The 11,553-nt window shown below is 46.3% G+C and overlaps 1 protein-coding gene across 1 annotated transcript in view; it reads left to right on the top strand.

Moving 5' to 3' along the window:
* The window catches only part of cdh7a (cadherin 7a), a 52,869-nt gene extending 41,611 nt beyond the window's left edge, over window positions 1-11,258 (top strand). The window contains 3 exon segments of the mRNA XM_048254118.1: window positions 7,406-7,467; window positions 7,469-7,514; window positions 7,517-11,258. Coding sequence (XP_048110075.1) covers window positions 7,406-7,467; window positions 7,469-7,514; window positions 7,517-7,929 — 521 coding nt within the window. The 3' untranslated portion in view covers window positions 7,930-11,258.
* Window positions 11,259-11,553: the final 295 nt, after the last annotated feature.

The following is an 11,553-nucleotide window of genomic DNA, read 5'->3' on the forward strand; positions in this document are numbered from 1 at the left end:
ACAGCCCTCCCTCCACTTTGTCTAGAATGACCTGTATGACAGGGCTGTCCCAGTTCGCTGCTCTTTGGCGAGCAGACCCTTCGCTGATTGCTATTTCAGGGGATTCATTAGTTGATTGTCACATGAGAGCACAGCAGCGACAACGTGCCATGCCCTCCCCCTCAACCTGCTGATGACTCCCATGCCCTCCCCCTCAACCTGCTGATGACTCCCCCTTTGTTTTGATTTGTTGACCTGGAGACTGTTGTGACTGCCTTTTTGATGGACAAATTGATTTCTTGATTGATTTCTTGACATTGATAATCTGTGTCTACACAATGGCTTGCCGTATTCTCCAAGTGGGAGAAAATGGATCGGAAGCATGATATGATGGATAGATATTGCTAAAGGAATGCTTGTTGTTGTGGTGTGTGGTGATCCACAGCTCTTACATAATGAGCTGATGTGTTCTGATGCCTTAGTAATGTTACAGGAAGTGGAGTGTCAGAGTGTCAGAGATCATGGCTGTGATTTGGCACAACGACTAGATTCTCAACACTAGATTCTCAACATCAACACAGCATGTGTGTCTTCATCCCTCACATTTTGGAGTTCAGCTGAATAATACTCTAGGATCACCTGTCCACTTCACAATCCCCTCCCAACTTTCGAAAATGCCCTTGCATGCTATGATGCTCAGGCCGTCCCAGATGTGTGTGATAGCTTTGTTTGGGGGAGATAGAAGAGAGGTTGATCTGTGATAGCTTTGTTTATTAAAGTGATTGGCCTGTGACTGCTTTGTTTGAGTGCGGCAGGAGATGGAGAGAGCAATACGAAAAAAGTTGAGACTCTTCAAAAAGAATTTGGAACAGATACATATTAAAGGAAATCTTATTTTCATATGCTACTAAAATACACTCCGGAGTACAGCCTGTGATTAAAAGACCCTGGATTATTTTAAACTCATAAATGCACCAAAAGACATTCCTGCACAGAAAGAAAAAAATATAATTACATTTTTGAGATGAAATTTCATACCAAAAATATTTTCTTGGTCTTAATTAACTTTTTCTTGAGATTGATTTGAGCAGAGTACAGTTAAATACAGTACCATGCAAAAAGAGAACTTCAGGACCATGTTAGTGAAGTAAACATGCAGTAATTCTTATAGTCGCCCCAAGGTTTGGTTTCTTTCCCTCCTTCTCTTCCTCTCTTCCAAGCTGCTTAGCCACTCGGCCTTTGATTAATTCTAGCTCTTGCAAGACATTTGTAGCAGTGCCTTGCCTCTGCCCTGACTAAGAAAAACACATCTCCCCCAGCCTCCTCCAACAGTAGGATTAGGCCTTTGCGCTGGCTGATCTGAGCTGTTATTTTGGGCAGTGGTGGCAGTGCCCGCGGGGCCTGGGCCTGCACAGCTCCCCACTCTGCTCCATGCCGCTCTGCTCTGCTCTGCTCCGCGCTGCTCTGCTCCGCGCTGCTCTGTTCTGCTCTGCTCACTCTCTGGCTCAGAGGAGAGGTGAAGGAGGAAAGATGAGAAATCAACAAGCAGATCCGTCTTTTTCTCTCCCCCCCTCTCTCTCTCTCTCTCTCTCTCACTCTTACTCTCTCCCTCTGTCTATCTCTCTATCTCTCACTCTTACTCTCTCCCTCTGTCTATCTCTCTATCTCACTCACACACACACACATACACACACACTTTCTCTCTCTTCTCTCTCTCTCTCTCTCTCTCTCTCTCTCTCTCTCTAATGCTGAAAAAAAAATGAATTAACAAGCGTTGTGTGTCTAATGCTGTCTGTATTAGTCACACTAAACAAACACTAAAAATAGCAGGACAAAGCATGGCACCTAATGCAGCCATGTGCAGCATGAATATGTATCAGTCCGTACTGAACTCTGTACTCTCTCTCGGCCTTCAGGAGAGCTACCTTGTCCAGTTGTATAAGGTTGTATTGCAGAAGTGGCACGTAAGGGTGCAGGACAATGACTAGTGTAGGTATTTGCGCAGTGCCTTTTGTACATTGATCTGAAATTAATCATTTGACCCTGATTATTGTAAGTGTAGCTTCAATATATGAAAAGACAAACAGAGATGAAAAATTTGTTTTCATCTCTTTCCAAAGAAATGTTGGTCACATTTTTTTTTCTTTCTCCAGCATTAATCTAAACAATTTCAGGAGTGCATCTCAGACAGTGACAGCTGCTCCCTCCTGAGGTCTGCCTTTGGTTCGTCCGAGATCTGAAGCACACCTCTCCCTCATTAGACATGTTTAGGTCAAGGGATAAAGCCAGGTCACATGAAAGTCCAGGGACGAATGAGTTCTCTCTCTCTCTCCCATCTCTGCCTCTGGTAAAAAAGACACAGCATTCTAATTTGCCTGACCCTGAGCTTGACCCAGCTTGCATGGTGGTACTTAAAGTTCCCAGAGTTTGACTGAGCTTGTACAGTAATGCAAAGACTGCATGGGGAGACACAATGTACTCAGCAGTGAAATAAACATAAAGTCAGAAAGTCAAACTACCATTAGCAGTGCAAGCCTTGGGCTTTTGGTCTGATGTATGTGGTTGGAATGATGTAGGGACATGCAGGGAAGGAGGCTGAGATTGGGGGAGTAGAAAGAGAAAGAGAGAGAGATGGAGAGGATGAGAGAGAGAGATGGAGGGAGAGAGAAAGAGAGAGATGGAGAGAGAGAGAGAGAGAGAGAGAGAGAGAGAGAGCAACAGAGAGAACAGAAAAGCAGCACATTCCATAAAAGCACAGACTCACTTTGAAGACATCGATGAGAACGAGGACCCACAAAATATTCCACTTGTTGTCCCATTGATTCTGCATGATGGATTGTTTTCTCAATCCAATTACCGCAAATTGGGGATAATGTTCAATTGATCCACGCTCCCTCTGAACATCCATCTTGTGTCAAAAATGCACTAAAGCTAAATAAGGCCTTTAAATGGGGGCAGTCTGTAACACTTTAGATGAAAGGGCGTAAATTAGGCCTTTATAACACCCACACAATCACAGCATGGTATCACACGCATAAAAGATGCCTCTTGTCTGTGGAACAGATTCATATTTATAGGTCATTAGGATCAGGATTTAGAAATATGTTTCTCACACTTAGCGGGGCGTCATAGAGCTCTGTCTTCCTGTAAAAACATAGAGCTCTGTCTTCCTGTAAAAATATGCATGAGCACTGACAAAATTTGATGTCACAATGTGTCTGATGGCTGTGATGTATTTCACCACTATATTTGGCCAATCCCACCATTACGACTAATCAGTCATACGGAGTGCTATTTCGGGGGGGAAAGTGATTTTCCATGCAGAAAGCCACGAGTCATCCCACATGTAGATTGATACGCTGCTAATGTGTTTCCGATTATGTAAAGTCGGCTGTTTACCGTTGCGACTCTTAGCCAGCCTCTGGGGCGTGAAAGGTTTGCAGCTTGGCCAATTGAGACACAATGGAGGTGAAATCCTGGACAAATAACTCTGGCTGTCTCCCGCCGCCTTAACTAGATTCCTGAAGCAGGGGCATGAAGTCACTCTCTATCCATCTCGATCGGCTCCCTCTTCATCTACCCCCGGCAGTGTTTTTCTTGTGATTATGCAAGTGCACGTGCTGCTGCCCCCCCCATCCCTCCCTCCTCTCTGCTCGTCCTGCGTCTGCTGGTCTGTCCTGGGGAAGTGGTGCTGTGTCTCCAGGATGAGCTATGAGCCCCAGCCTCTATATTTCACCCTGCTGGTGGCAGGCCTGAAGGATGGATCATTAGACATTCTCTCTCCTCTATTCCTCTTACACAGTCTCTCTCTCTATCCCCCTCTCTCTCTCACTCTAGCTCTCTCTCTCTAACCCCCCCCTCTCTCACTCTACCTCTCTCTCTCTCTATCTATCCCCTCTCTCTCTAGCTCTCTCTCTATCCCCTCTCTCTCTCTCCTCTGGCTCTCTCTCTCTAACCCCCCTCTCTCTCTACCTCTCTCTCTCTCTAACTCCCCCCTCTCTCTCTCTCTCACTCTGGCTCTCTCTCTAAGCCCCCTCTCTCACTCTAGCTCTCTCTTCTGCTGGCCTTGCACACGTTTCTATCTCATCTCTTTTAGTCACACTCACACTCTTTCGTGCTTCTCTTTCTCTCAGCCCTGTTTGTGGTGTTTGTCTCTCTCTCTCTCTTTCTCTACCTTTTTTACTTGCTTTTCTGTTTCTCCATACTTTTCCCACATTTTCCTCTCACCTTGCACGGCCTGCTAAGAAAGCGTCTCATCTCAGTTCTCTCTTTGTGTCTCTATTTGCTGTTTTAATCCATGGGAGATTAAGAGCATTTATTATTAGACAGCAAGAAGAAGAGAAAGACAGGCTCATTTATTTCTGGAGACTGAGGTGGGCTGAGGAACGCTGGCAGGCTGTTTCTGAAGTGGGTGTGGTGTGGTCGAGACTGTTTGCTTTGCAAGAGACCGCTGAGTTACACCAAGCCCTGGCGTTCCCCTCACACACATCACACTTATTACCGTCTGACGTGCTTCTCTAAGGGATGATGTCTGGGGCTTGCTGTTTTATAAGGAAATTATTCACAATGCCCCTGCTTTGCCATTTTTACAACTACTAGCCTAGCATTATTACTGCTATATTTCTATTTCCTGAAATATGGAAGTTCATTATTTCATTTGCTTGAAATTAAAAAATGGAGCTGACCTAGTATCAGCTTACAAACTATATCTGCATATTGGTTGAATATGTTTTTCAAAGACATTTGATTATTTTTAAAATAATTTATTTATATGTGTTTGACTCACACATAACTCTGTCTTATTTACCAGATACTGTAGGCATATGCTGGAGCCATAAAAAAGGATTTAGTGCAGGCTGGGCCAGTGTAAGCTGCTTGTGTGAGCTGCCAAGTTGAGCCAGTTGCTGTTAAGACCCTGATATTTACAGCATATTCGGCTGCTCTTAAATCCCCCGCGCCGCACACCCGCTGCATCTGCAATGCATATTGCGCCATGGTTTCTGTGCATCAGCAATCACTGACAGGGACACAAGTGAAATGCCTGTAGGCCAGCCCACGCCCCTCTAGCGCCAGGAGGGGGTGAGGGACACAAGTGAAATGCGTGTAGGCCAGCCCACGCCCTCTAAGCGCCAGGAGGGGTGGGGACACAAGTGAAATGCCTGTAGTCCAGCCCACGCCCCTCTAGCGCCAGGAGGGGGTGAGGGACACAAGTGAAATGCCTGTAGGCCAGCCCACGCCCCTCTAGCGCCAGGAGGGGGTGAGGGACACAAGTGAAATGCCTGTAGGCCAGCCCACGCCCCCTCTAAGCCAGGAGGGGTGGGGACACAAGTGAAATGCCTGTAGGCCAGCCCACGCCCCTCTAGCGCCAGGAGGGGGTGAGGGACACAAGTGAAATGCCTGTAGGCCAGCCCACGCCCCTCTAGCGCCAGGAGGGGGTGAGGGACACAAGTGAAATGCGTGTAGGCCAGCCCACGCCCCTCTAGCGCCAGGAGGGGGTGAGGGACACAAGTGAAATGCCTGTAGGCCAGCCCACGCCCCTCTAGCGCCAGGAGGGGGTGAGGGACACAAGTGAAATGCCTGTAGGCCAGCCCACGCCCCTCTAGCGCCAGGAGGGGGTGAGGGACACAAGTGAAATGCCAACCAGGCCAGCCCACCCCTCTAAGCATGGGAGGGGTGAGGGACACAAGTGAAATGCCTGTAGGCCAGCCCGCCCCCCCCTAAGCCAGGGGGGTGAGGGACACAAGTGAAATGCGTGTAGGCCAGCCCCGCCCTCTAAGCCAGGAGGGTGGGGACACAAGTGAAATGCCTGTAGGCCAGCCCCCGCCCCTCTAGCGCCAGGAGGGTGGGGACACAAAAGTGAAATGTGTGTAGGCCAGCCCACGCCCCTCTAGCGCCAAGAGGGGGTGAGGGACACAAGTGAAATGCCTGTAGGCCAGCCCACGCCCCTCTAGCGCCAGGAGGGGGTGAGGGCGAGCATGGGCACATGGGTGGGTTGTGGATGTGGAGCTACTGTATCACCACCATTGTTTACTCACTGGGGATTTGTGCACAAGTATATATTTGTGTGTGCATGTTTGTTTGTGTTTATGTGTGTGTGTGTGTTTATGTGAGTTTGGCCATAAGTTCAGTATGTGGACAGTGTGCCTATGGAAATTTTTATGTGATTGTGTTGTTCACATATGTGTAGGTGTATTCTCTATGTGTGTGTGTGTGTGTGTGTGTGTGTGTTTTGTGTGTGTGTGTGTGTGTGTGTGTGTGTGAGTGGCATGTGCGCGTGCCATATGATGGAGGGTGCAAACATGAGTGTGTGTGTGAATGCTGGGTCAGGTGGGTGTATTTCATCGTTGTCAACACTGAGGTAAGAGAAGATTAAATCAGCCTGCAGCCACCGCCATCCCTCCCCCCATCTCCAGCGCAGCCGAGGCGAGATGTGCGCCGTTAGAGATGGGCCAGGGGTGCCATAAAAGCGATTAAGCCCTAATCCGATGGACATATTGATAGAATTAATGTACCCCTTTGCTGTGTTAATTGAATTTAGCAGATAATGTAGGTAATCGTTCCGGCAAGATTGTGAGCGGGCTGGAAAAATCGAGGAAGTTGTGCTTACAGGTGCAGATTTGAATTGAAAAATAATAACAAAAGATTATTGTGGTCCCAGGGCAAATATATATATATATATATATATGACAGATAGCATCTCCCCTAAACAGTGGGTGATTGTGTTCCTGCATTGCCTGGCTTTATCTTTGTAAACATGCCCTGCAGGCGGGAGATGTGGAAGATGCCTGAGGGTTCACACAGCCCCCCGCATGTGAGGAGTGCTCTGGCTCTCTCTCCTGCCCTGCTGCTGCTCCTCTAAATGTTTTAGAGCTGGAGGAACAGAGCGTCTGTGTCCCATCGCGCAGCTCCTTTAGACTGACAAGCACAATTTGAAAAGAATTTCATTTTTTGGGCTTTAACTCTCTCTCTCTCTCTCTCTCTCCCTCCACCCTCTCTCCCTCTCTCTCTCTCTCTCTCTCTCCCTCTCTCTCTCTGTCTGTCTCTCTCCCTCTCTCTCTGTCTGTCTCTCTCTCTGTCTCTGTCTCTCTCTCCCTATCTCTCTCTGTCTGTCTCTCTCCCTCTCTCTCTCTCTCTCTCTCTCTCCCTCTCTCTCTCTCTCTCTCTCTCTCTCTCTCTCCTTTCTCTCTCTGTCTGTCTCTCTCTCTCTCTCTCTCTCTCTCTCTCTCTCTCCTCTCTCTCTCTCTCTCTCTCTCTCTCTCTCTCTCTCTCTCTCTCCCTCTCTCTCTCTGTCTGTCTCTCTCCTCTCTCTCTCTGTCTGTCTCTCTCCCTCTCTCTCTCTCTCTCTCTCTCTCTCTCTCTCCCTTTCTCTCTCTGTCTGTCTCTCTGTCTCTCTCTCTCTCTCTCTCTCTCTCTGTTTCTCCATCAGTGCTGGTGTTGCTAATTGTGATGATGCGACGGCGGAAGAAGGAGCCGTTGATCCTGGACGAGGGACCGTGACGTGCGGGAGAACATTGTGCGCTACGACGACGAGGGCGGTAGGAGGACACGGAGGCCTTCGACATGGTGGCCCTGCGCAACCTGAACGTGGTGCGCGGCGGGGGCGGCGACAGCAAGGTCCGGCGCGACGTCACACCCGAGGTCACCACGCTCTACATGCCACGCCCGCCGCCCTACAAAGCCGCGCCGGCAGACAACAACGGCATCTTCCGGGAGTTCATCTGGGACCGTCTCAAGGAGGCGGACGTGGACCCGGCGGCGCCGCCCTACGACTCCCTGCAGACGTACGCCTTCGAGGGCAGCGGCTCGGTGGCCGACTCCCTCAGCTCCCTGGAGTCCCTGAGCACGGACTCGGACCAGAACTACGACTACCTCAGCGACTGGGGCCCGCGCTTCAGGAAGCTGGCTGACCTGTATGGCCACACCGACGGCAGTAATATATTCTCCTCCTAGCCGGGGATTGTGTGTCTGGGTTGCTGTTTCTTTCTGTTTGAAGTCCCGTCTGCCTGACCTTCAGTGAGAAGCCTTCAGCTGGGGGAACAGAAGAATGGTTCAGATGGGAAGGAGAATATTATGAATATTTTAACTTTTTTGTGGAACAAAAACCTGTCTCGTTGTCAAACTCCAACAAGCACACAAGAGACACACTGTACATGGAAGTGAATATCCTTTTTCAGCACTTGATGGTTTTTGTCAGGACTTTACGATGACCAGTGATTAGTTTGGAGAAAAGGTGCAGCCGACTTTGGGATTTGTTTGTATTTGAAGCACTTGGGGAAAAACAGACAGAAGGGAAGGACTTGGTGCACAGTTGATGCTATAAATGCTACTACATTCATCAATAGACATTTCATGGAAGGAAAGAGGCACAACAGTGCATTGCTTTCCTCTGTGAGAGATGGGGGTGCGTCCCCTGTATCTATGGTGACCAAACAAAAACTGTGCCACTAACCAGTCCAGTGGTCTTGTCATAATGCCCTCCTTAATCCGTATCAGTGTTCCTTTATTTTCAAAAGTATTTAAATCATTTGTGGATCTTTGCTTCTTTTTTTTAAAAAAAAAAAAGATATTGCAAAATTACTAAATAATACAACTGAATCATCTTAAGATGTTGTCAGCCCAAAGCTGATCCCTAAACAGTGTTTTTATTTTTCTTTTAAACCTTACCCCTTATAAGTAGCTCTGTTGGGGCTGTCAGGTTGCTTGTTTAATGGATCAAGCTCAAACAGAGGCTTTAATGTTCTCAAGGTGTTCTTAGGTCTAACACCACTACTCCAGATTAAGCAAATCCCAGCCTCTCGCTGGGGGACTTATGGTAACGGATGACATGCAGCATGTATTGTTGAGCCTTTGAGGGCTGCCTCCTGGTCCCCTGATGAGCCTCATCAAGACGCCTGAGAGAGTGGTATGGTGGCACCATAGAACCATTCCTGCTGGAATATTTCTGTAAAGGAGAGTTAGAACAACAGACAGCACCATACAAGAGTGTTGCTTTGCTATTCGTAAGAGTAAAAAGTGGAGTATCTTGAGTATGTTTTTTTTTTTTTTAAAGCAAAGGTAAATAAATATTGACATTCTCATCAAAGCCAAGAGCAGCTAAGCTGTGTGTAATTAGTGCATTCAGTCGCAGTGTCTCCTCACCCTGAAATATTGATGTGGACTCAGAGGGCATTTTTGATTGATGAAAAAACAATATTTATATCATCCCTGAAGGGAATATTTTCATATGTAGAATTATGTGGAAGTATCCACAAACATATTGCCTGATGAATAGTGGACAGAGACCTTCACTGGTTCATCTTTTTTAAATCTACTAATGGATGGCATTATTAATATATTGTCCCAGCGGTCACTGAAATATGACCCTACCGCATAAGTGTATTGGGTTCTTTGATGTTTTCTATGAAGTCATGCTTTTGAAGTGAGTGTACAACCAGTGAATTCAGCGGTGTAAGCAGCCAGTGAGTTTGATAAATGTGGTAAGTCATGTCAGAATGCTTAAAAGGCCTAAGCTAAATTAACCCCTGAGAGTGTTTTGATGGATGATTCTGCTGTTTTACGGAGCATAAACATACATCCACAAACATGCTCACAGAGGTGGACATGGCCCAGCTCCCAGCTCTGCCAGCACTGGTATGAAATACAAGGACAGAGTTGAATTTAAAGCTGTTTTAACAGACTTAAACATGTCAAACAGTATCTCTTAAGCAACATAAGATGCTTTGTCATTGCTAGAACCTTATTGCACTGAGAACTGTAGCTTTTAAGGAACTCAGTCTCTGTAAGGTCTTTAGTAGAGAGAGCAAACATCTTGGTGCCATTAAAGAATGCATCTGACCTTGACAACACTATTTTTGCCTTGAGACCCTGAGGCATTCGCGTGTCTTTTGACAAAAAATATCGCCTCACACTCTTAAAGTTCATTCCTGTGTGTCCAAATATGATTTAAATTTGTTTCTGCACAAATGCAGGCAAAGACCATAGAACTTTAAACCATTTAAAGTTTTTGTGCTGTTTTATTGCCGAAATTATTGTTATCCTTGTTATTCCTGAATTCATTATCTTTGACAGAAAGTGCATCTCACTCCATTGTGGGTGATGGTCCTTAATGAGTGGCAATGATAATTTAATCATTTCACAACCAAAATAAGGATAATGAAGATTGAGAATATTATCTGTGAAAGTCTAAGAATGTCTCATGTTGTAAAGCAAATGTAATTATTTGTTAACTGGCTCCACTAAATGAAAACTAAAAGGGCAATCGAAATCTCATTAGACTTTGGCACTAAGTAATAATAAATGCCATTTCAATTAAGGGAATTGCAGGGGATTAGCTGCAGTAAGCAGAACCAACAAACTCAGAGGGGGCTTCCTCCAGGGAGGGTGAGAAGACCAGAAGAGAAATTTACATCTCCTCAATAATCACACGCACAGTCCATCAGCCATGACACTTCCTTGGGGCCATGCAGGGCAGAGGGAGGAGACTTTGTTGAAAAGGCAGAGACGTTCGTCATGAGACGTCACTGGGCAACTAATAAACCCCCTCATGCTGCTCTCTCCGAGGAGAGGAGAGAACATGCCACACACAACAGCTTTCTTCTTCTACTGTTTTTTTCCAGCTGTGGTCCCGGGTCTTGAATCACATGCAGACAGTTGAAAATGACTATGTGTCACTTGGAGAGATGAGCCACTGTTGACTCGGTTGTGGCGGCAGGCGGTCTCACGCCACAAGGGGATCAGTCAGCCCAGCTCTGGTCCTCTGTCCACAACAAAACCATCCACACGCAGTGCTTTCTTAAACAGACAGCTCCGCCACAAGTAATTGATGTCGGAGCAAAAGTAGGAGGACATACCCTCACTGGCGGAGGCTCCTGGGACGTCGTCTTCATCCTTAGAATTTCATCAAAAAAATGTATACTGTATATGTGTTACTTTTTTATTTTTATTTATTTTTTATTTTTTTGTATTGTTCCTTAATTGGGATTGTGTTAATTATGTTCTTTATGGTATGGTAGCTTGTGTATCCCTGGACATCTAAGTGGCCTTTCCTGTTGCAGCAGAGGAGACAGATGACCTGAATCCAATGAGAAGACGGTACACAACCATGGAAGGAGTCAGGCAGACAATCAGTGCCCCAGGTTCAAGAAGCTCCTCACGTTTGGGCAGAGAGGGAAAGAAACTGTTCAACATTTTGTACAGGTTAAAATGAAAAGAAAAAAAATGCTCCTGACTCAAAGTCATATGTATAATTTTGAATAAAGAAATAAATCTTGTTTCATCCAGAGGTGTCATACCTTGTTCTTAACATCTTGTTAATGTGTGTGTAATTTTCTTATAATTCTTCAGAATGATAAATGTTATTATTGGTCATTAATGAAAACAACCATTGCTCAGCTTTCCTCACAATTTCTATCACTGCCTGGACACATGTTATGACATACTCGTTGACATGTCTCAGTAATTAGCTGTGCTGGCAGATGAGGCATGATTTAGAGATCATTACTGGAAAGCACCTGAGACACCCCCAAACACACACAGTGAGACAGGCAAACACAAACACACACACACACACCAACA

This window comes from Alosa alosa, chromosome 1 (genome assembly GCF_017589495.1).
Source record: "Alosa alosa isolate M-15738 ecotype Scorff River chromosome 1, AALO_Geno_1.1, whole genome shotgun sequence".
NCBI classification, from domain to species: Eukaryota; Metazoa; Chordata; class Actinopteri; order Clupeiformes; family Clupeidae; genus Alosa; species Alosa alosa.